The sequence below is a fragment of the Rhinoraja longicauda genome, chromosome 17 (assembly GCF_053455715.1).
Source record: "Rhinoraja longicauda isolate Sanriku21f chromosome 17, sRhiLon1.1, whole genome shotgun sequence".
NCBI classification, from domain to species: Eukaryota; Metazoa; Chordata; class Chondrichthyes; order Rajiformes; family Arhynchobatidae; genus Rhinoraja; species Rhinoraja longicauda.
Genome location: NC_135969.1, coordinates 43,461,126 through 43,487,119, shown reverse-complemented (window position 1 = coordinate 43,487,119; position 25,994 = coordinate 43,461,126). Strand labels below are relative to the sequence as shown.

At 46.4% G+C, this 25,994-nt stretch overlaps 1 protein-coding gene across 3 annotated transcripts in view; it reads right to left on the bottom strand.

Annotated features, from left to right (window-relative positions):
* Positions 1 to 301: 301 nt before the first annotated feature.
* Positions 302 to 25,994, bottom strand: part of LOC144601952 (protein FAM107B-like) — a 68,709-nt gene continuing 43,016 nt past the window's right edge. For 2 of the 3 annotated variants that reach the window (XM_078414581.1, XM_078414578.1), the window contains 3 exons: positions 11,407 to 11,581; positions 4,275 to 4,431; positions 302 to 2,707 (listed from right to left, as the gene is read on the bottom strand). In XM_078414581.1, coding sequence (XP_078270707.1) covers positions 2,591 to 2,707; positions 4,275 to 4,431; positions 11,407 to 11,581 — 449 coding nt within the window. In that variant the 3' untranslated portion in view covers positions 302 to 2,590. Of the gene's footprint in view, positions 2,708 to 4,274; positions 4,432 to 11,406; positions 11,582 to 24,885; positions 25,074 to 25,994 lie in introns of those variants that run through there. The other variant, XM_078414582.1, reaches the window with a different exon arrangement.

The window sequence follows — 25,994 nt, the reverse complement described above, 5'->3', positions numbered from 1 at the left end:
AAATGATTTAATAGGAATCTGAGGGGTAGCCTTTTCACACAAAGGGTGGTGGGTGCATGGAACAAGCTACTAGAGGAGGTAGTTGAGGCAGGGACTATCACAATGTTTAAGAAACAGACAGGTACATGGATAGGACAGGTTTGGGGGGGGTGTGGGATATGGGCAAACGCGGGCAGGTGGGACTAGTGTAGCTGGAACATGTTGGGCCGTAGGGCCTATTTTGAACACTGTATAACTCTATGACTGACTACACAAATGTGAAATCTAAGCAATATTTGATGCATTTAAAGTTGCCACAAAGTAAAATATGCATTTCTTTTATTTCAAAGTTAAGTTACAATGACACAAACCGATAGATGGCAACAATCCAAATGAATGTTATCCCCCTACTTGTCCATTATTAAACTGAGAAACGATAATCACAGATTCACAGACCGTAGCTCGAATGTTATGTGCAGACTTAGTGCACATAGAAAAATAACAAATTCCCCAAAAGATAAGTAAAAGTGAGAGAACGAACTCTAATCCAGCACGAGCTCTAATCCGATGCGGTGATGTGGAATGGATAGGTATAACTTACCCAACAGTCAATACCTATTCAGTAACATTTCAAAGGCAATATTTCCAAAACATAGACAGACAGCTGCAATCATTATAAACAACAACACGACTTGTCATTTTAACAGCCAATTTTCAAATCTTGTCCCATATTTCTGGTCACAAAAACACAAGAGTGTCTTTCATTCCAACACCCAGTGAATTGAATTCAAAGCAAACAAAATTAAAAGGGTGGGGACAGCTCTTTTAAATTTATGTTAAAAGCATTCAGCAGTACATTCATAATCGACCATGTTCTTTTGCAGTCGGCACGGCATTGGTGACCCGAACACAACTGGACCACCAAACAATGTCAGCATTGTGAAGTCTAAATGACAGAATGAGCATAAAAATATCAACCATGAATTGACTCTTTTGTTTAAAGAGCCTTGATCTTTGATGGAGTAGCCATTACAGTTCTTGTTCTGCACAGACTTCTCATCCCAACATACCGTTTGCAACCTGTAAGACTAGTTATTGTGAGTTCCTAAGCCTACGGCTTGGTAACTTTTTCAAAATATATGCAATTAATAATAAGTTTAATAACCCTTAGTTGAATTAGACTACAATTTAACTGTAAGATAGACACATAAAAGCTGGAGTAACTCAGCGGGACAGGCAGCATCTCTGGAGAGAAGGAATGGGTGACATTTCGGGTCGAGGCCCTTCTTTAACTGTGATGTCAAGAAGGCAGATCACAATTCTTAAAGGTGAAGGAAGTGACCTGCAGATGCTGGTTTACACCGAAGATAAGACACAAAATGCTGGAGTAACTCAGCGGGACAGGCAGTATCTCTGGAGAGAAGGAATGGGTGACGATTCGGTTCTGAAGAAGGGTCTCGAACCGAAACGTCGCCCATTGCTTCTCTCTGGAGATGCTGCCTGTCCCGCTGAGTTACTGCAGCAATTTGTGTCTATCTACAATTCTTAATGGTTTCGGTCAGTTCTTTCATCATTTCCTGCCAAAGTATTAATTGTGCAAACCCTATTCATTACTTTATGCCATGTTATCCATCAGGAAAATATATACCAGGATTCTCAATGCTGACATCTATTATTATGGGTAGATAATAAATGTATTAAAAAATCAGGATACATGTTTCCATATAGTGAGGTATAGTGCAATCTAAATTAAATCCCTAAAAGAAAACAGCAGCCAGTATTTCCAAATCTTCCCAGCAGATTCTGACTAATACAGTTGCTGACTGTACATGTATCACGTATCCATAAAATACCAACACCCACACCTTATTTCTCTGTTAAGATCTGCAGGTTACAGGTAATAATATCAATGCAGAATTTACAACAATAATCTTCCATTAGCGGTCTTTTAATTCAACTGGAACTGTAACCAAAAATCAAAAAGACTGACCAAGCGCAAGCAAAAAAGGCTTGTCCTCCGGCATGAACGCCAACAAATATCACATGAACTTAAGGGTCCCGCCTCACCTGTCAGAGGGAGATATTCACTTATACGCCCATTAAATTATCAAGAGTCACTGTTGATGTTAAAAGCAGAAGAGTCTTTTTGCACAAAACCCTTACCACCAAACACTGTTTAAAAAAAACAAAAAACGTTTTGCTCCATCACAGGGAACGTTTGCAAGAATAACTAGCTCAATCTTCAGGTTTAGTGCGGATGGAGTACGCTACGTTGATGGCTCACTTGCTCAGCACGAGCCTTCATCCTGGATTCATGTCAGCTTTTGCTTCTGGTCAAACCGGTCAAATCTTCACCTTAAGTAGCACTTTTTAAAAATCCTCACCAGCTGACCAGGTTCGGAGAGTCCCACAAACATTCCTGCTGTCCGGAAAAGACTGGCTTATTCGATCGCAAGTAAGCAGAACAAACCACTGGGCGTTTCATTTTCCACTGAAGATAGACAAGAACATGAGATGAACTCTACAGTGAAGGCAGGGCGAGTCAGTGAAGTTGAACTGGTCCAGAACAACATCGACCAGTTGAAGATGAATGGGGAGGGTGGTCTCCACACTAACCGGCCTGCTTCTCAATGCTGAACGTGGAAGTTCGCCTCAAGTTTTCTCTGACTTTGATGAACTCGGGAGCATTCTCTTGTTCCTCTCCACCTCTCTCCTGTTCTCTCTCCAACTGAAAGACACAGTTGCACCATTTAGTACACGGGAAAGATTTCTTGAATGAATGAATGAATGAATAAGTTTATTGGCCAAGTATGTATACGTACAAGGAATGTGCCTTGGTGCTCCGCTCGCAAGTAGCAACATCAACATACACAAACATGCGGGTGAGGTAAAAAAAAGAGAGGAAAAGGGCCAACGCTTTGACCCATGGGGGTCAAAATACTAGAAAATTTTGAAGATTTACACACAAAATTACCAGTTTCAAGCCTCTTTTAGTGCATTTCAAAGTAAACAGACATTACAAAATAATGTGAATATGTCACTGTACATTAATAACATTTTGAAGTAAATTTGCCCATTAATTGGTAATCAGCCCAAAAAGGTGGTGATTGGCTTTTCTGCTGTGTTTTATATTTTTACCCAGTCTTAATTAATTTAGTTAAATAATCTTGCACTTAAATTTAATATTTACTCATTACAGTTCCACCACTGATTTTCTGGCACTCCAGGTTCCAGAGCTTTGCTGGTTTATCCAGCCGGCCAAGGAAGTCGGCTATGGCGATAGATTTGCTGGCTCCAGCTGGGCTGGAGTTCCAGAGTCCCGGCCGCAGGTTGCAAATTCATCCCACCGATCGGCCGTGGAAGTCCCGATGAGGTCGAGATTGGCTGCCTTGCCCAGTCTAGGTGCCACATTTTCGGGGAGACTTCCAGGGCGCTCGGGGGGATTTCTCACGGAACCTCTAGCGGAACCTAGTGTTCATTACAAGTCTACACATCGTTTCTTTTTCCTCTTTCTTTTTTTTCGATCCGATTTCTCAGTTTATTTGGCAAAGTGAAAAACGCGGAAACCGTGCAAAAAGCGCGGAAAATGGATTTTAAAAACGCGGAAATCCGCGGATAATTCACATGCCTGCATACAGTAAACAATTAAGAATGAAGCATAAAACAATTAAAACAATAAGGATACAACATTACGGTTTAAACATGTGAGTGAAATAAACCAGAGCAAAAAGAGACTACAGACTTTTGGTTGTTGAGTAGAGCTACTGCTCGCGGAAAAAAAGCTGTTTTTATGTCTGGCTGTGGCTGCTTTGACAGTCCGGAGTCGCCTTCCAGAGGGAAGTGCTTCAAAGAGTTTGTGGCCAGGGTGAGAGGGGTCAGAGATGATCTTGGCCCTTGCAGTGTATTTCCACAATGGTTTCGACACTTGCAGTGACAAGTAATTGAGGAACTGAGGATGCATGTTAGATTAATGATCGCGGCACAGTGGCACTGCGGTAGAGTTGCTGCCTCACAGCGCCAGAGACCCCGGTTCGATCCCGACTCTGGGTGCTGTCTATACGGTGTTTGTATGCTCTCCGTGACCACTTGGGTTTTCTCCGGGTGCTTCGGTTTCCTCCCACTCTCCAAAGACGTGCAGGTTTGTAGGTAAATTGGCTTGGTGTATGTGTAAATTGTCCCTGGTGTGCGTGGGATAGCGCTAACGTGCGGGGTGATCGCTGGTCATCGCGGACCTGGTGGGCCGAAGGGCCTGTTTCCGCGCGGCATCTCTAAATAAACTAAATTAAAACTCAAACCTCTTCCAGCCTCTGCTGCCTCTTCTGGAGCTGCAGTTCGAAGGGAGATCTGATCTTCTGCGCCTCCTCTTCCTCCTTCCGTTGTCGGATCAGCTGGTCTCGCCGCCGGTACTCCAGCACTCGCTGTAGCTCGGGCTTGTTCTCAGCTCCCACGCCCCTGCATGGGAAGCAACAGCGGTCAGTCCTGCTGCACCCGTCTTGCTCAGCAGATGGCAGCAAAGTGCAAGCCTGTGGTCAACATGCAGCCACAGTCCCCAACACCAGACAACGCCAGACAACGCCAGACAACACCAGACAACACCAGACAACACCAGACAACACCAGACAACACCAGACAACACGTATCAGCATCTGCAGTTATTTTCTTATACCAGACAACATGGTGCAGGGAGAAACATGGACAAAAGGTGCAGGAGGAGGCCACCCGTCCCTTCGAGCCATCACCGCCATTCAACGTGATCATCCAGAATCATGTACCCCGTTCCGTCTGAAGAAGGGTCTCGACCCAAAGCGTCACCCATTCCTTCTCTCCTAGATGCTGCCTGACCCGCTGAATTACTCCAGCATTTTGTGATATACCCCGTTCCTGCTTTCTCCCCATATCCCTTGATTCCGTTAGCCCGAAGAGCTCTATCTAACTCTCTCTTGAAAACATCCAGTGAATTGGCCTCCACTGCCTTCTGTGGCAGAGAATTCCACAGATTCACAACTCTCTGGGTGAAAAGGTTTTTCCTCATCTCAGTCAATAGACAATAGGTGCAGGCCATTCGGCCCTTCGAGCCAACACCACCATTCAATGTGATCATGGCTGACCATTCTCAATCATTCTCAGTCCTAAATGGCCGACCCCTTATTCTTAAACTGCGACCCCTCGTTCTGGACTTTTCCCGACATCGGGAACATTTTTCCTGCAGACGTTGGCTTATGCCGAAGATAGACACAAAAAGCTGGAATAACTCAGCGGGACAGGCAGCATCTCTGGAATGAAGGAATGGGTTACATTCCTTCTCTCCAGAGATGCTGCTTGCTCCGCTGATTTACTCCAGCATTTTGTGTCTACCATAGAACATGGAACAGTACAGACACAGAGTGCTGGAGCAACTCAGCGGGTCAGGCAGCATCTGTGGAGAACATGGAGAGGTGACGTTTCACAGAGTGCTGGAGCAACTCAGCGGGTCAGGCAGCATCCGTGGAGGGAATGGAAATGCTGACAGAAGATCAGAAAGGTTCAGGAATGGGGATTATGTTTCTCTTGGTTGTGTCTAGTTTAGTTTTGGTTAGAGATACAGCATGGAAACAGGCCCTTCGGCCCACTGAGTCTGTGATAACCAGCGATCACCCAAACACCGTTCTATCCACAGATTTACAACACTGACTGAAATAGTTTTTCCTCAATCTCCGTTCTAAATGGCCTGCCCATTATTCTTAAACTGTGGCCTCTGGTTCTGGACTCCCCCAACATTGGGAACATGTTTCCTGCCTCTAACGTGTCCAACCCCTTAATAATCTTATATGTTTCAATAAGATCCCCTCTCATCCTTCTAAATTCCAGTGTATACAAGCCTAGTCGCTCCAGTCTTTCAACATACGACAGTCCCGCCATTCCGGGAAATTAACCGAGTGAACCTACGCTGCACGCCCTCAATAGCAAGAATATCCTTCCTCAAATTTGGAGACCAAAATTGAAACAGGCCCTTCAGCCCATCGATCTGCACCGATCAACAATCACCCCATACACGAGCACTATCCCACACACTGGGGACAATGTACAATTTACAGAAGCCAATTAACCTTAAAACCTGTATGTCTTTGGAGGGTGGGAGGAAACCGGAGCAACTGGAAGAAACCTGGTAAACCTGAACTCCACACTCCAAAGACGTCCAGGTTCGTAAGTTAATTAGCCTGGTACAAATGTAAATTCGTCCCTACTCTGTGTACGATGCTGTTAGTGTGTGTGGGGGGGATCGCTGGACAGTGCGGACATGGTGGGCCGAAGGGCCTGTTTCCAAAGCTGTATCTCTAAACTAAACTTTCAAATGGGAACAATGCTTCACAGACTTCTCTGCACTAATATAACTCTAAACCTTTCTCCTTTGGCACTGCTTGTTAATGCATTGTCCACATCAACAAAGCTCCCCAACAGATCTCCATAGCAGTATTTGACACAAACATTTAACTTTGCTACCAGCATACCAAACATTCCACTGCGTTTCCAAAATGCAGTGACCTGTACCATCTCCAAGGCTGGTTGCTGCCTTACAGCTTGGGTTTCATTACAGAATCTAACTGCTACAACTACTACTGTGCAAAGATGATACTAAACTCAAAGCACAAAGTGCCGGGGGAACTCAGCGGGTCAGGCAGCTGGAAAGAATGCAGAGAAGATTTACGAAGATGTTGCCAGGACTCGAGGGCCTGAGCTCCAGGGAGAGATTGGGCAGGCTAGGACTTTATTCCATGGAGCACAGGAGGCCGAGGAATGATGTAGAGGTGAATATAAACATAGAAAATAGGTGCAGGAGTAGGCCATTCAGCCCTTCGAGCCAGCACCACCATTCATTGTGATCATCCAAAATCAGTACCCCGTTCCTGCTGTCTCCCCATATTCCTTGATTCCATTAGCCCTAAGAGCTCAATCTAACACTCCCTTGAATACGTATAAAATCATGAGGGCTATTGATGGGGTGAATGCACAGAGACAATTACTCAGGATAGGGGAATCACAAACCAGAGGATATCAGTTTAAGGTGAGATGGGGAAAAATGTAATAGGAACCTCTCTCTCTCTGTCTGTCTGTCTTTCTTTGTCTCTCCTGATTTAAGGTTCATTGTGAGCTCAAACCATCCAGATCCAAAATAACCACTGCCCATTTCATCAGTCAATGACCCAATTGTAATCTTTGAGCTGGTTGCATGACTGCCTAAACTCTTGGCAAAACTCAGAGTTCTTGTATACTTCAAAGGCAAGTGGTGATAAGCAGCATATTCACGACTACATGTTAAAGGGGAGCAAGTTAGCCGTGATTCATAGATTGAACATGCAAAGTTTTTGTTTTCAAGTTGAGTTGCCATAGTTATTTGTTGCCTCCTGTTTTTAATATCGCTTTGGAATGTTTCTTATAGTGGGAGTGTGCTTTTGGCTACAATGAGATGACCCATTCCTTTTTTATATCTTTTGACGTTTGTTTCTGTGATTTAAAGGGAACCCAAGAAAAGATTTAATGGGGTATAAGAAAATAACTGCAGATGCTGGTACAAATCAATTTATTCACAAAATGCTGGAGTAACCCAGCAGGTCAGGCAGCATCTCTGAAGAAGGGTCTCGACCCGAAACGTCGCCCATTCCTTCTCTCCCGAGATGCTGCCTGACCTGCTGAGTTACTCCAGCATTTTGTGAATAAAAAGACTTAACGAAGTCCCTGCAAAACAAACTGTACAACGGGTAGAAATGTTTGCCACCAGTGGCGCGGCGGTAGAGTTGTTGCCTCACAGCGCCCGAGATCCGGGTTCGATCCTGACTGCGGGCGCTGTCTGTACGGAGTTTGCAAGTTCTCCCCGTGACCTGTGTGGGTTTTCTCCGGTTTCCTCTCGCACTCCAAAAGGCGTACAGGTTTGTAGGTCAATTGGTCTCTGTAAATTGTCCCCAGTGTGTGCAGGGTAGAGCTAGAGTACGGGTGATTGTTGGTCAGCACAGACTCGGTGAAAACTGCTTGGCACATGGCCTTCTGTAAACAGCTCGACTTTCGAAAATTTAAAGAGAAAAATACAGGCATCTAAATTCACTTTGCCAGCTGGAATTCACTACAGGTAATTTACCAGACACTTTCCAGCCCAGCTTATCTTTGCTTCGTCCATGGGACTTTATACTTCTGGTGAGCAGGACTGGCAAAATGTCAAACAGAACCTGCTACCCATTCCAAAACTATCACTAAATAATCAAAATCCAAGGGAAATAAAAACATTCAACGTTTTCCATATTTTCCTTGTGATATTAGGCAATTTAGAATTTATTTTCACACGTTTATAAGTTCATAAGTGATAGGAGCAGAATTAGGCCATTTGGCCCATCATGCCTGATCTATCTCTCCCTCCGGACTCCATTCTCCTGCCTTCTCCCCATAACCTCTGACACCCGCACTAATCAAGAAGCAATTTGCTATTGAGGGCATGCAGCATAGGTTTACTAGGTTAATTCCCGGAATGGCGGGACTGTCATATGTTGAAAGACTGGAGCGACTAGGCTTGTATACACTGGAATTTAGAAGGATGAGATGAGATCTTATCGAAACGTATAAGATTATTAAGGGGTTGGACATGTTAGAGGCAGGAAACATGTTCCCAATGTTGGGGGAGTCCAGAACAAGGGGCCACAGTTTAAGAATAAGGGGTAGGTCATTTAGAACGGATATGAGAAAAATCTTTTTCAGTCAGAGAGTTGTGAATCTGTGGAATTCTCTGCCTCAGAAGGCAGTGGAGGCCAATTCTCTGAATGCATTCAAGGGAGAGCTAGATAGAGCTCTCAAGGATAGCGGAGTCAGGGGGTATGGGGAGAAGGCAGGAACGGGGTACTGATTGAGAATGATCAACCATGATCACATTGAATGGCGGTGCTGGCTCGAAGGGCCGAATGGCCTCCTCCTGCACCTATTATCTATTGTCTATTGTCTGCCTTAAAAATATCCACTAGCTTGGCCTCCACAGCCTTCTGCGGTAATGAATTCCACAGATTCACCACCCTCTGACTAAAGAAATTCCTGCTCGTCTCCTTCCTAAAGGAATGTCCTTTAATTCTGAGGCTGTGCCCTCTGGTCCTAGACTCTCCCACTAGTGGAAACATCCTCTCCACATTCACACTATCCAGGCCTAATGGTAGGAGCCAATAAAGATTATGATAAAAGGAATGAGATTATCAGATTGATGATCATGCATTTCAGATTCTTACTTAGAAAAGAGAATGTAAATTATTAGAAATCAAAGTCGAGGGAAGTTCAAAGTAAGCAGGCTGTTTTATGAAGAGCGTTTGATGACTCAGGGCCGGTACTAACATATGAAGAGCGTTTGACAGCACTGGGCCTGTACTCGTTGGAGCTTTGAAGGATGAGGGGGGACCTCATTGAAACGTACCGAATGGTGAAAGCACCTGGATCGAGTGGATGTGGAGAGGATGTTTCCACCAGTGGGAAAGTGTAGGACCAGAGGGCACAGCCTCAGAACGACAGGGCCTGCCTTTAGAAAGATGATGAGGAGGAATTTCTTTAACCAGAGGGTGGTGAATCTGTGGAATTCTTTGTCCCGGATGACTGTGGAGGCCAAGGCATTGGCATTTTTAAAGCAGAGATTGACAGATTATTGATTAGTGCGGGTGTCAGGGGCTATGGGGAGAAGGCAGGAGAATGGGGTTGAGAGGGAGAGATAGATCAGCCGTGATTGAATGGCGGAGTAGACTCGAAGGGCCGAATGGCCTAATTCTCCTTTGATTGATGGACTGTCATTTTAAATGCATGTTGTAAAGCCCAGAATCCACATAAACTCATTAATATTTTCATTGTTTGGAATGTCTAGTAATAACATATCAGTCTGAAGAAGGTTCTCGACCCGAAACGTCACCCATTCCTTCTCTCCTGAGATGCTGCCTGTCCTGCTGAGTTACTCCAGCATTTTGTGAATAAATACCTTCGATTTGTACCAGCATCTGCAGTTATTTTCTTACATATCAGCGCTACTTCACAGTGCAGCAGGATGCCGGTAAAAACTACTGGAAATCTCAATCTCATTCACTACCTTCTCTCTATCCTGCATGTACATGTGAAAATGTTGGACAAACCATTTAAAACCATGCGGTCATCAGATCATAAGTGATAAGAGCAGAATTAGGCCATTCGGCCCATCAAGTCTACTCTGCCATTCAATCGTGGCTGATCCATCTCTCCCTCCTAACCCCATTCTTCTGCCTTCTCTCCATAACCCCCGTTCAGGACATAGGTTTAAGATGAGAGGGGAAAGTTTTAAAAAGGGACTCGAGGGGCAACTTTTTCCCACCGAGGGGTGTGTGTGTATGGGATGAGCTGCACAGAGGAAGGATCTAAACATTTGATCGGCTGATGGAGAGATACAGCATGGAAACAGCACATTCGGCCCACCGAGTCCGTGCCGTCTGTACGGAGTTTGTACGTTCTCCCCGTGACCTGCGTGGGTTTTCACCGAAATTTTCGGTTTCCTCCCACACTCCAAAGATGTACAGGTATGTAGGTTAATTGACTGGGTAAATGTAAAAATTGTCCCTAGTGTGTGTAGGATAGTGTTAATGTGCGGGGATCGCTGGGCGGCGCGGACTCGGTGGGCCGAAGGGCCTGTTTCCGTGCTGTATCTCTAAATCTAAAAAATCCAACCATCCATTACTAATTCAATGTGATCCCACTTTTGCATCCACTCCCTACACATTTTACAGAGGGCCAATTAATCTACAAACCCACACGCCTTTGGGATGAGGGCGAAAACCGGAGCACCCGGAGGAAACCCACGTGGCCACAGGGAGAAGATGCAACCTCCACACAGACAGCAACAGAGGTCAGGATGGTGCCCAGGACTCTGGCACTGTGAGCCAGCGGCTCTACCAGCTGTACCATCCTATTTAAAAGACACTCGGACAGGCCTGTGGATAGGAAAGGTTTGGAAGGACATGGGCAAAGGTCATAAGTGATAGGAGTAGAACTTGGCCATTTGGCCCATTAAGCCTACTCCGCCATTCAATCATGGCTGATCTATCTCTCCCTCCTAACCCCATTCTAATGCCTCCTCCCCACAACCCCTGACACCCATACTCATCAAGAATCTATCTATCTCTGCCTTAAAAATATCCATTGGCGTGGCCTCCACAGCCTTGTGTGGCAAAGAATTCCACAGATTCACCACCCTCTGATGAAATAAATTTCTCCTGGTCTCTTTCCTAAAAGAACGTCCTTTGATTCCGAGGCTGTGACCTCGAGTCCTAGACTCTTGGGGAATTGGGACCAGCGCGGTTAGATGCTGAGGTCAGCAGGGAAGAGTGGGGCCGAAGGGCCTGTTTCTGTGGCGTTTAACTCTACGACAGAGTGTAGGTGCAGGACAACGGGAGTGGTCAGTAGTTTCCTCACCGTTTCTGGTTCATCAGCAGCTCTCGGTGGAGTTCTTGGTGACTTCTGGAGGCTTTGACTGGATTCAGGAGCTTCTTAGGCCTGATGAGGTCAGGGTTGCTATCAAAATAATCGGGCTCGGGCACCAGACATCTGATCTCCGAGGGATCGCTGTGCCTTTCTGAATACATGGAGGCTGCAGAGAAGAAGGCCATTGTCACATCATCAGTCCAAACCTCAAGGTGAACTTTACGTTTAGAAACAATATTAATTAACCGCACCCGGTCTGAACACAGAAGGAAAGAGAACACAGAACAGTAGGGCGGCACGGCGGTGCAGCGGTAGAGTTGCTGCCTCACAGCGCCAGAGACCCGGGTTCCATCCCCACTATGGGTGCTGTCTGTACGGAGTTTGCACGTTCTCCCCGTGACCTCCGAGATCTTCAGTTTCCTCCCACACTCCAAAGACGTACAGGTTTGTAGGTTAATTGGCTTGGTTTAAATGTAAAGTGTCTCTTGTGCGTGTAGGATAGTGTTAATGTGCGGGGATCGCTGGTCGGTGCGGACTCGGTGGACTGAAGGGCCTGTTTCCTCGCTGTATCTCTAAACTAAATAGTGCAACACAAGAACAGGCCCTTCGGCCCACAATGTCTGTGCTGAGCATAACGCCAAGACCAACCCTTATCTGCCTGCACACAATCCTGATCCCTCCAATCCCTGCATATCTAGGGGCCGAGCCGTAAGTCCATTACATTATACTGCTGTGTTGACAAATGTCAATTGCATTTCTCCTGTCCTGCACAATAGTTTGTGGAAGGTTTAGCCACATTCAATTACAATTGTAAAGCGCAAGTTATAAATGAGCTGCAGGCTGAGGCATTTGTTTACCATTGTCACGTGTACCGAGAAACAGTGAACAGTTTTTGTTTGCATGCTATTCAATTGGAACAGATAATACTGTACATGAGCACACACAAAATCCTGGAGTAACTCAGCGGGTCAGGCAGCATCTCGGGAGAGAAGGAATGGGTGACGTTTCGTGTCGAGACCCTTCTTCAGACTGGTTTCTCATCATTTATATTGATGAATCTTCATCATTTATATAGAACAGCAAACAAAACAGTTAAAGAGGATCGCTTCCATTAGTGGGAGAGTCTAGGACCAGAGGCCGCAGCCTCAGAATAAAAGGACGCACCTTCAGAATAGAGAAGCGGAGGTGTTTCTTTAGCCAGAGGGTGGTGAATCTGTGGAATTCAGCAGTGGAGAGCAAGTCATTGGGGATTTTTAAAGTAGAGGTTGAGAGATTATTGATTAGTAACGACATCAAAGGTTATGGGGAGAAGGCAGGAGAATGGGGTTGAGGGGGAAAAATAGATCAACCATGATTGAATGACTGGGTAGACTCGATGGGCCAAATGGCCTAATTCTATTCCTTTGTCTTATGGGCTTATGGTCTAATGACTATTGATCAGTTTGTTTTTATTACACCTTTCTTTTTTCATTTCTTACCATCATCTGCAGTTATTTTCCTACATTGATTTCTCTAACTTCAGATAGTCCCTGCTTTCCCTCTCTCTCCATCCCCTCCCCCTTCCCAGTTCTCCCACTAGTCTTCCTGTGTTCGACTACATTCTATCTTTGTCCCGCCCCCTCCCCTGACATCAGTCTGAAGAAGGGTCTCGGCCCGAAACGTCACCCATTCCTTCTCCCACGAGATGCTGCCTGACCCGCTGAGTTACTCCGGCATTTTGTGTCTACCTTCGATTTTAACCAGCATCTGCAGTTTTTGTTTCCCAACACACGAGTACAATCAGGCTGTACACAAATACCACAGGTACAGCAAAGGCAGAAATACCAGAGTGCAGAATATAGTGTAGCAGCATTGTAACCTAACGGTGCCAGAGAAAGCAGGCGGCACAGCAGTAGAGTTGCTGCCTTACAGCGCCAGAGACCCGGGTTCAATCCTGACTACGGGTGCTGTCCGCGTGGACTTTGTACGTTCCCCGTGTGACCACATGTGCTTTCTCCACATGCGCTTTCTCCACATGCTCCAGTTTCCTCCCATACTCCAAAGACGTGCAAGTCGTAGGTTAATTGTGAAATTGTAAACTGTCCCTCGTGCGTTAGGATACGGGACGATCGCTTGTCGGCGCGGGCTCAGTGGACCGAAGGCCCCCATTTCCACGCTGTGTTTCTAAAGTCTAAAAAGTCTAATGTCTACAATGAGGTAGGTTGGAAGATCGGGGCAGTACCCTGGCTAATGGGAGGAGCGTTCAGTCGTCTGATAATGTTGGGAAGAAGCTCTTCCCGAGTGTGGGGGTGCATGGCTTGAAGCTTCCACCCAATGGGAGCGGGGAGGAGGACTGGGGTGGGACGTCTTTGATTATGTTGGCTGCTTTCCCAGGGCTGCGTGAAGTGTAGATGGAGTCAACGGTGGAGAGTCCGGCGTGCCGTCCATTTTGTAGTCAATACAGCTACTACGGTCAGGCAAACGCCTCCGCTGTCACGCTGTGAAAACCGAGATGATGAGGCGGAGTTTCTTCCCACAGGCCATCAGGACAGTTAACTATTATAACTCCAGGGACTACATTTTTCTTTTCTGTATTAACTTTAATTTAAATGCTGTAATTGTAATTCTTTTTTTGCACAATCCGCAGGCATTGCCACTTTCATTTCACTGCACACCGTGTTGTGTATGTGACAAATAAACTTGACTTGACTTGACTTGAGGTCAGCCACAAACAGGTGGGAACACGAGTTGTTATCACTTCCCTAGATAAAAGTCCTGGGTCCAGCGCTTCTCACACCATCACCACCCCAGTTGGAGACTCGCCCAGTAAAACGCTTCGCCAAAGGGGAGAGAACGTATAAAATTATACATGGACTCTTATAGAAACGTATAAAATTATAAAAGGACTGGACAAACTAGGTGCAGGAAAAATGTTCCCAATGTTGGGGGAGTTCAGAACCAGGGGCCACACAGTCTAAGAATAAAGGGGAGGCCATTTAAAACTGAGATGAGAAAAAAACTTTTTCACCCAGAGAGTTGTGAATTTGTGGAATTCTCTGCCACAGAGGGCAGTGGAGGCCAATTCACTGGATGAATTTAAAAGAGAGTTAGATAGAGCTCTCAGGGCTAGTGGAATCAAGGGATATGGGGAGAAGGCAGGCATGGGTTACTGATTGTGGATGATCTGCCATGATCACAATGAATGGCGGTGTTGGCTCGAAGGGCCAAATGGCCTCCTCCTGCACCTATTTTCTATGTTTCTATGGAACACATCAGGAAAAACATGGTGTGCTTTCTCTGGGAATAAAAGGTTTGTGTGATGGGCTGGCCCACATGAGTATAGAAGTTGGGAGGTCATGTTGCAGTTGTACAAGACGTTGGTGAGGCCACATTTGGAGTATTGTGTTTTCGGAACGATGTTGTCAAGCTGGAAAGATTTACGAGGATGTTGCCAGGACTAGAGGGTCTGAGTTTATAGGTGCAATCAGGACTCCATTCCCTGGAGCGCAGGAGGATGCGGGGTGATCTTATAGAGGCGTATAAAATCATGAGAGGTATAGATTGGGTAGACGCCCAGAGTCTCTTGACCAGAGTAGGGGAGTCGAGAACCACATATGACTCTATGTAGTAGAGCGCGACACAGATCTGATAGAAAAGTGAACATTAAACCGAAGGCAGAACTTTTCCAGTGAAAAGTGAACACAAGGAACAGCAGCTGTTGGTTTATAAAAATAGACACAAAGTGTGAAAAAGCCCCTCATGATTAGCTAAGGCAGATTGTGAGCTTATAAACCGAGTGAGCTCAGAAATGTAGAGTCAACGACACTTGTATCAAGAAACCGACACAAGATACCGGAGTCACTTGGCGGGACAGGCAGCATCTCCGGAGAGAAGGAATGGGTGACGTTGTGATCAGCCATGATCACAATGAATGACGGTGCTGGCTCGAAGGGCCGAATGGCCTCCTTCTGCACCTATTTTCTATGTTTCTATTTTGGGTCAAGACCCTTCTTCAGAAACTCTCAGTCCGAAGAAGGGTCCTGACCTGAAACGTCACCCGTTCCTTCTCTCCACAGATGCTGCCTGTCCAGCATTTTGTGTCCATCTTCTGTGTAAACCAGCATCTTCAGCTCCTTCCTACACAATTATAACGAGAACACCATTCAAGGTATGTGGAATTCACGCGAGGAGTTCATTGTACCCTGAAGTACATGACGGTACACTACTCAGAATCTTCCCCAGGAGAGGGCCGATCTTTTATTGTCCGTCTAAAACAATGCGTGACAGTGATCTCAGGTTACCTGCCCGATCAAAATAGAACACCTTTGAAACATAGAAAATAGGTGCAGGAGTAGGCCAATCGGCCCTTCGAGCCTGCACCGCCATTCAATATGATCATGGTTGATCATCCAACTCAGTATCCCGTACCTGCCTTCTCTCCATACCCCCTGATCCCTTTAGCCACAAGGGCTACATCTAACTCCCTCTTAAATATAGCCAATGAACTGGCCTCAACTACCTTCTGTGGCAGAGAATTCCACAGACTCACCACTCTCTGTGTGAAGAAATGTTTTCTCATCTCGGTCCTAAAAGACTTCCCCCTTATCCTTAAAGGTGGGATGTGTATCCCACCCTCAGCACCACACAGAGGGTGGGATTCACACCGGCAAGAGAATAATCATAGCATAATATCTTATAGAGATGCATAAAGTCATGAGAGGAACAGATCGTGTGGCATGGTGGCGCAGCGGTAGAGTTGCTGCCTTACAGCGAATGCAGCGCCGGAGACCCGGGTTCGATCCCGACTACGGGTGCTGTCTGTACGGAGTTTGTACGTTCTCCCCGTGACCTGCGTGGGTTTTCTCCGAGATCTTCGGTTTCCTCCCACACTCCAAAGACGTACAGGTTTGTAAGTTAATTGGCTTGGTAAATGTAAAAATTGTCCCTAGTGGGTGTAGGATAGTGTTAGTGTGCGGGGATCGCTGGGCGGCGCGGACCCGGTGGGCCGAAAGGGCCTGTTTCCGCGCTGTATCTCTAAACTAAACTAAAATCTATCTTGCTTGTTTCCAGCCGACAAGGGGCAGCACGGTGGCGCAGCGGTAGAGTTGCTGCCTTGCAACCCCAGAGACCCGGGTTCGATCCTGACCACGGGTGCTGTCTGTACAGGGTTTGTACTGTACAATCTCCCCGTGGGTTTTCTCCAGGTGCTCTGGTTTCCTCCCGCACTCCAAAGACGTACAGGGCTTGTGTGGGAAGGAACTGCTGGTTTATACACAAAATGCTGGAGTAACTCAGCGGGACAGTCAGGCAGCGTCTCTGGAGAGGAATGGGTGACGTTTTGGGTCGAGACCCCTCTCCAGATCAGTAGGTTAATTAGCTTGGTGAGTTGTAAAAATTGTCCCCAGTATGTGTAGGATAGTGTTAGTGTTAGGCGATCGCTGGTCGTCGCGGACTCGGTGGGCCGAAGGGCCTGTTTCCGCGTTGTATCTCTAAAGTCTACATCCTAGGTTTCTGATTGCACTGATCAAACCACAATACTTCATGCATTTACAATTATTCAATTAATGTTACAATTTATCCCCATGTTTAACAACCTGGCCAAAAGGAAGAGGAAACACTTGCACTGATATTTAATACATCCAGCGACACAACCTGACATCCCAGCCAGGTAATCCCCTGAGGCAAAAACACACCTACATCCTTACCTTCGAAAACCAGCTCCTTAAGTAGACATTAAACCAAGCAGACAGGCAATGTCAAACAGAGAAATGAGAGACAAATAGACTGATGAATGTAAACCAGGTACAGGAGTAACTAAATTAGGAAGAGAGAACAGTTTTGAAAGGGTTATGATATTTTAAAAAATCCTTAAAGTGATTCACTGAGCATGACTGGGGAATAAAGTAGTTTTCAAAGTTTTCCACTTCATACAAAAGGTATGATTTATTGAGTCACCAACTCATAAAAACCTGCTGAAACAGGTTAGCCAGCTTCTGACATCTGTCAAAACTAGTTTAATTTGAATTGAATAAATTCTATTAGCCAGGTATGTATAACATAGAAACGTTGAAAACAGGTGCAGGAGGAGGCCATTTGGACCTTCGAGCCAGCACCGCCATTCATCGTGATCATGCCTGATCATCCACAATCAGTAAAACCAGCCTGCCTTCTCCCCATATCCCTTGATTCCACTAGCCCCTAGAGCTCTATCTAACTCTCTTTTTAATTCATCCAGTGAATTGGCCTCCACTGCCCTCTGTGGCAGAGAATTCCACAGATTCACAACTCTCTGGGTGGAAAGGTTTCTTCTAACTCAGTTTTAAATGGCCTCATTTACATATACATGTTAACGTATACGTACAAGGGATTTGCCTTGGTGCTTTGCTAGTTATGTAAAAGTCTTTGCGAGTGCCGTATATTTGGGGAGGATGAGTAGTTTTGTCTCGTCCTGGGAAAGGTTCCATCAAATCAGCCAAAGATCAGTGAGAGATCAGGGAAATATTTGGGTAGATGGACAAATTAAAATGATTCACAGAACTTACAGTAGAACTGTACAGAACAGGATCAGGCCCTTCAGCCCACAGTGTTTGTGCTGTAGCTGATGCCAAGATGCGGGTGTCTGCCTGCACATGATCCACACCCCTTCCATTCCCTGCATATCCACGTGTCCATCCAAAAGTCTCTCAAACACACATCAACAACATCAACATCAACAACATCAACAAAACTTTATTGTCACTCGGCACAACACCGAACGAAATTTCAGCAGTCACAAAACGCAGCAAAAAAAGAAAAAAAACACAGGACACCCGACCCCAACACAAACATCCATCACAGTGACTCCAAACACCCCCTCACTGTGATGGAGGCAACAAACTTCCCCTCTCCTCTCCCCCGCACCCACGGACAGACACACTATGGTACCTGACTCCACCACCACCCCTGGCAGCGCGTTCCAGGCACCCACCACCCTCAGCGTAAAGATAAACGTCCCGCACATCTCTTTTAAACTTTGCCCCTCTCATCTTAAAGCTGTGCACGCTAGTCTTTAACATTTGCACCCTGGGAAAAAGGTTTTGGCTGTCTACCCTATCTATGCCTCCCATAATTTTATAGACGTCCAACAGGCCTGCCCGATTCTTAGCGTCTTTCAATAAATAAACCTATTTTAATTTTGGCATACGGTTACAATTTTCAATCCTAAGTACAGATGGCTCCCTGACTTACGATGGGGTTACGTTTCGATAAACCGATCGTAAATATCACAAGTTGAAAATGCATTTAATACACCTAACCTACCCAACATCATAGCCACCTAACCTACCGATCATCATAGCCACCTAACCTACCCAACATCATAGCCACCTAACCTGCCGATCATCATAGCCACCTAACCTGCCGATCATCATAGCCACCTAACCTACCGATCATCATAGCCACCTAACCTACCCAACGACATAGCCACCTAACCTAGCGATCATCATAGCCACCTAACCTACCTAACATCATAGCCACCTAACCTACCAATCATCATAGCCACCTAACATCATAGCCACCTAACCTACTGATCATCATAGCCACCTAACCTACCCAACATCATAGCCACCTAACCTACCGATCATCATAGCCACCTAACCTACCGAACATCATAGCACCTAACCTACCGATCATCATAGCCACCTAACCTACCGATCATCATAACCACCTAACCTACCGATCATCATAGCCACCTAACCTACCAATCATCATAGCCACCTAACCTACCGATCATCATAGCCACCTAACCAACCGATCATCATAGCCACCTAACCTACCCAACATCGTAGCATCACGAGAAATTGTAAATTTCCCCGGTGTGGGATGAATAAAGGAATAAAGGTGAGTATCGCACCACATATCGCCAGCCCGGGAAAAGATCAAAATTCAAAGTACAGTTTCTCCTGAATGTATATCACTTTTGCACCATTGTAAAGTCCAAATATCATAACTCAAGGAGCATCTGTTTATATGGATGGCATTCCAACTAAGAACAGCTGAAGATGCTGGGCAGAATCTTTTGGGTTGCTTGATATCCGTGATTATAACCAAAATAAGATAGTTTAAGTCTGAAGAAGGGTCTCGACCCGAAACGTCACCATTCCTTCTCTCCAGAGATGCTGCTTGTCCCGCTGAGTTACTCCAGCATTTTGTGTCTAGATTAGTTCATAAGTCAAAGGAGCAGAATTAGGCCATTCGGCCCATCAAGTCTACTCCACCATTCAATCGTGGCTGATCTATCTCTCCCGCCTAACCCCATTCTCCCGCCTTCTCCCCATTACCCCTGACACCCGCACAGATACCATCAACATGGTCTTCATTAATTCATGCAGTTGTCAAAAATACATTACTCTAAATATTACAACTCAGTGTAATTACAGGCAGGCTCATTTGTTTTGCATTAATTGCCTTAATGGTGTGACTTGTAACATTTAAATGCAACCACAATATATCAGGCATTATAGTTCAACGTACAAAGCAAAGTCAGGGCTGAGTTTTGTTCTTCAGGAAGTCCATTACTTCGAACCTCCTCTCCACCTGTGGTGCCGACACACTTCTTATAGAGATCCACCCATCTGGAGTTCACCAAAGATCTAGATATTGGCACATCTGGGTGGTACGGTGGCGCAGTGGTAGAGTTGCTACCTCACAGCACCAGATACCTGGGTTCCATCCTGACCTCGGTTGCTGTCTGAACAGAGTTTCTACGTTCTTCCCGTGATAGTGCTAGTGTTGGGGGTGATTGCTGGTTGGCGTGGACTCGGTGGGCTGAAGGGCCTGTTTCTGCACTGTCTCTAAAGTCCAAACAGAGATCATCTGGCCATCTTAATGAAGTGTAGAGTCTTTGCCATGAATACCGGGAACTGCACACACATGTACACGTGACACACATACCTACGCGTAACACATATGTACACACACACGTCTTGCCTCAGAGGGTGGTGGGTATATGGAACGAGCTGCCAGAGGAGGTAGTCACTATAACAGCATGTAGAAGACACTTGGGCAGATAACTGGATAGGAATGGTATGGATGGATTATGGGCCAAACGCGGGCAAGTGGAACTAGCTTAGCTGGCGTGGGTGAGTTGGTAGTTATTATAACAGCATTTAGAAGACACGTTGATAGGAAATGATTGGAGGGATATGGGGCCAAATGGGACCGGCTTAGATGGGGCATCTTGGTCGGCGTGGGCAAGATGGGCCGAAGGGCCTGTTTCTGCACCATCCGTACGACTCCGTGACTTGCTGAGTTCCTCCAGCTGTCCGCCTTCAACTCGTTGAGAAGGGATTGGTTTTTGGTTTCGGAAGGAAAGCCAAGGAAGGGTTAAAATCGGGTGTTGTTTCCATGGTTAAACAGGCCATCGTGGTGCTGTGACTCATGCACTTACATCGACTCCCTTCTATTTCTGGGCTGGGAGCACAACAATGGGAGGTTGGAACAGGGTTCGGCCGCTGATTTGGGTGGAATTTAGAAGGATGAGAGGGGATGTTATTGAAACATATCTTGCAGCCCCGCTGGACAACTTAAGGGTGTCAACAACAGCAGGCAAATGCTTCCTCACCAAAAACTCTGGCGTGTGACTGAATTGACAGAACAAATACATGACAGCTGAAAGAAAAAGGGCTCTTGGTCTCCAAGAACTCAAAATATATCAACGGTTGCCACGGCAACGAGCGGGCTTTCACCACTGCCTCCCGTCATTGCTAACGATCCCTAGGGCAATGAATGACAGGAACACTCGGGAAAAATCTCCTCCCCCCTCCCCCCCCTACTCTCAAAAGTAATTCCAAATTTATACAAATCTGGAGATGATTGCCAACCAAACTGATGTCAACTCCATAAAAAGCAAAGAACAAAAATCCTGCTTCATCTGGTTTAAACTTGTCCTTCCATTCAACAGCACTCTCTGTCAAAAGAATTGCCTTTTGAAAAAACTAAAAGGGATAATCAGGTCACCCTGTGAAAAAAACTTTTAAAAAAAAACAACTTTCAAAGTGAAATAAAAACTCCTCACGCTTCATGAATATGCATTCATTCCCTATTATTCAGTCGCTAAATTAAACATTCTAAACTTGTTTTACTCCAAATGCCAGATACAGCCTGGCTCTGTGCTAAGTTCCTCTCGGTGTTGACACGCTCCCGTCGATCTGTGGTGAACTAACTGGCTCACCGGCATTCCGTACAGACAAGAAAGTTGGTTCCTCCATCAAAAATGGCAAAAGATGAGAACTTCAATTCCAGAGTGGTGGGACTTTCACTGAAAGTTTCACTGAGGGAGTGCAGCGTAGGTTCTCAGGATGGCGGGACCGTCGTATGTTGAAAGACTGGAGCGACTAGGCTTGTACACACTGGAATTTAGAAGGATGAGAGGGGATCTTATTGAAACATATAAGATTATTAAGGGGTTGGACACGCTAGAGGCAGGAAACACGTTCCCGATATTGGGGAAGTCCAGAACCAGGGGCCACAGTTTAAGAATAAGGGGTAGGCCATTTAGGACGGAGATGAGTAAAATCTTTTTCAGTCAGAGAGTTGTGAATCTGTGGAATTCTCTGCCTCAGAAGGCAGTGGAGGCCAATTCTCTGGATGCTTTCAAGAGAGAGCGCTTAATGATAGTGGAGTCAGGGGGTATGGGGAGAAGGCAGGAACGGGGTACTGATTGTGGATGATCAGCCATGATCACATTGAATGGCGGTGCTGGCTCGAAGGGCCAAATGGCCTCCTCCTGCACCTATTGTCTATTGTCGTATTGAAACTGTTCGCTGCACACCAAAAGGTGGCTGAGGTTACTGAAGGGAAGCTTTACACAGCTGATCTCCCCCGCTAGTGTATCCCAGAATGCCCCCCCCCCCCCGTACCAGCACGAATCACACTAGTACTTGTTTGCCTCGCAACCCAGCCTTAGCTCAAACACCCGCTGTCAGATGAAATAAAAAGGACACAGAGTGCTGGAGTAACTCAGCGGGTCAGGCAGCATCTGTGGAGAACATGGATAGGTGACGTTTCACAGAGTGCTGGAGTAACTCAGCGGGTCAGGCAGCATCTGTGGAGAACATGGATAGGTGACATTTCACAGAGTGCTGGAGTAACTCAGCGGGTCAGGCAGCATCTCTGGAGAGAAAAGACGGGTGACGTTTCTGCAAGTAAGAACACCATTGTTCTATCTGGGTTGTATGTCAATAACACTCTTGACTCGTTAGGTCAGGAGAAGGGTCCGCCCATCCTTTTTCTCCACAGATGCTGCCTGACCCGCTGAGTTACTCCAGCACTCTGTGAAACGTCACCTATCCATGTTCTCCAGAGACGCTGCCTGACCCGCTGAGTTACTCCAGCACTCTGTGAAACGTCACCTATCCACGTTCTCCAGAGACGCTGCCTGACCCGCTGAGTTACTCCAGCAATCTGTGTCTATCTTTGGTACAAACAGCATCTACATTGAAGATAGACACAAAATGCTGGAGTAAGTCAACATCTGCATTCCTTGTTTCTACATCTTGATTCCTGCTGCCCTCTCGCTTCACACCTGTTGTCTTGCGTGTCTCAATTTGACCGCTCCACCACGAGATCTCCTCAAGCTGTGCCTACTTTGGAGTTCCCCGCCTCTCTCCGATAGGACTTCTCATAGAGTCATAAAGTTACCGAGTGATACTGTTGAAACAGGCCCTTCGGCTTGTCCCAGACGACATGTCCCAGCTACACTAGTCCCACCTGCCAGCCTTTTGTCCATATCCCTCCAAACCCGTCCTATCCATGTACCTATCTAAGTGTTGGGATAGTCCCCGCCTCAACTACCTCCTCCGGCAGCTCGTTACATGCACCCACCACCCTTTGTGTGAAAAAGTTACCCCTCGGATTCCTATTAATTTTTTCCCCTTCACCGTAAACCTATGTCCTCATGTTATAGAACATTACCAGGGCCCTATACAACTGCAGAAGAACCTCTTTACTCCTATACTGAAATCCTCTTGTTATGAAGACCAACAATTCCATTAGCTTTCTTCACTGCCTGCTGTATCTGCACGCCAACTTTCAGTGACTGGTGTACAAGGATACCCAGGTCTCGCTGCACCTCCCCCTTACCTAACCTAACTCTATTGAGATGTCCTGGATTCCCCTACTCTGGGCAGGAGTCTCTGTGCATCTGTGAGACCCTCTCTCACTGCTCCCTCCCTGTGTGACCCCTGCTCTTCTCCCACCGTGCTCCACACTTTATCCCACCCCCCACCTCTCTTCCAACTTGCTCCACGTTATCACAATCAATCTGAAGGAGGATCCTGACCCTGAAACATCGCCTATTGGAGTATCCTCCTACCATCTGAAGAAGGGTCCCGACCTGGTAAGACCACTTCTGGAGTATTGTGTACAGTTTTGGTCTCCTAATTTGAGGAAGGACATCCTTGCGATTGAGTCTGTGCAGCGTAGGTTCATGAGATTGATCCCTGGGATGGCGGGACTGACATATGAGGAAAGATTGAAAAGACTGGGCTCGTATTCACTGGAGTTTAGAAGGATGAGAGGAGATCTTGTAGGAACATATAAAATTATAAATGGACTGGACAAGCTAGATGCAGGAAAAATGTTCCCAATGTTGGGCGAGACCAGAACCAGGGGCCACAGTCTTAGACTAAAGGGGAGGCCATTTAAAACTGAGGTGAGAAAAAACGTTTTCACCCAGAGAGTTGTGAATTTGTGGAATTCTCTGCCACAGAGGGCAGTGGAGGCCAAATCACTGGATGGATTTAAGAGAGAGTTAGATAGGGGAACTAGGGGCGAGCGGAATCGAGGGATATGGGGAGAAGGCAGGCACTGGTTATTAATTGGGGACGATCAACCATGATCACAATGAATGGCGGTGCTGGTACGAAGGGCCAAATGGTCTCCTCCAGCATCTATTCTCTGTTTCTATGAAATGTCACCCATCCTTTTTCCACCGGAGATGCTGCCTGACCCGCTGAGTTACTCCAGCACATTGTGTCTTTTTTTTTTGGGGGGGGGGGGGGAAACCAGCATCTGCAGTTCCTTGTGTCTCCACTTCCCTGCAAGGTGTTGCATTTATATACATGGATGGAAGAAGCAGTAACCTGTCCTGGCTACTTTGATCCAGAAATGGAACAAAAAAGCATTTTAAATCTGTAAAAAAAAAGTTTGAGCCTCATGATCAGAAATGGTTTGGATGTTTGTAAAACTACCTGACCGTACATAACATGACATTCCACGGTACAGGTTAAACCAGTTACTTTCCCCCAGTAAATACTTACGTTCAACCCTTGTTTTTTATTTCTCTTTAAAGTTCAATACGTCGCACTTTTAAAAAAATCATTTGTTTATCAGCTGGCTTTGGAAACTTGCACCAGGAAGAAAAGTAAAGTTGCATTCAGCAAGCCCTGCCGTGTTGTTTAAAGCAGAGGAGGATAGATTGCTAACAAATCATGCAGACTTGTGCAAACTTACCTGGACTTGTAACCGGGGCACTGTGAACACCTGCCTACATCCACATTTCCCTGGCGGATTTCAGTAGAGCTTTCTTGCTCAAACGCTTTCCTCTCTCCCTTCACTGAAAGTAATGAAGCTGACACGCTGCATGCTTTGTTTTCCAGTGAATACTTGCATAGATTCACTGTGTGCTTGCTTTCTCTCACACCCCCTCCCTCCCTCCCTCCCTCCCTCCCTCTCTCCCTCACTCCTCCTCTCTCTTTCTTTCTCTCCCACTCCCTCCCTCCCTCTCTTCCTCACTCCCCCTCTCTCTATCCCTCCCTCTGTCTCTCACTCTCTCCCTCCCTCTCTCTTTCCCTCTCCCCTCCCTCCCTCCCTCCCTCCCTCCCTCTGTCCTCACCCTCTCTCCCTATCCTCTCCCTCTCTCTCTGTCCCCTCTCTGTCCTCTCTGTCCTCTCCCTCTTTCTCTGTCCTCTCCCTCTCTCTCTGTCCTCTCTGTTCTGTCCTCTCCCTCTCTGTCCTCTCCCTCTCTCTGTTCTGTCCTCTCCCTCTCTCTCTGTCCTCTCTGTTCTGTCCTCTCTCTCTCTGTCCTCTCCCTCTCTCTCTCTGTCCTCTCTGTCCTCTCCCTCTCTCTCTGTCCTCTCCCCCTCTCTCTCTGTCCTCTCTGTTCTGTCCTCTCCCTCTCTCTGTCCTCCCCCTCTCTCTCTGTCCTCCCCCTCTCTCTCTGTCCTCTCCCTCTCTCTCTGTCCTCTCTGTTCTGTCCTCTCCCTCTCTCTGTCCTCCCCCTCTCTCTCTGTCCTCTCCCTCTCTCTCTGTCCTCTCTGTTCTGTCCTCTCCCTCTCTGTCCTCTCCCTCTCTCTCTCTGTCTCTGTCCTCTCTCTCTCTGTCCTCTCTCTCTCTCTGTCTCTGTCCTCTCTCTCTGTCCTCTCTCTCTGCCAGACTCAAGTCTTCACAAGAGTTCAGACAGGGCTGGGATAATCAGTCACATGACTGCTGTTACTCCAACAAATAATAGTAGACACAGTTCCGGCCACACACTTGTTTAAACGCAGACTGCCCATGCACAATGTTTCAACACGAGCAACAGCAATGAGGACTTCCACCCCTTCTGGAAACACACCTTTCAT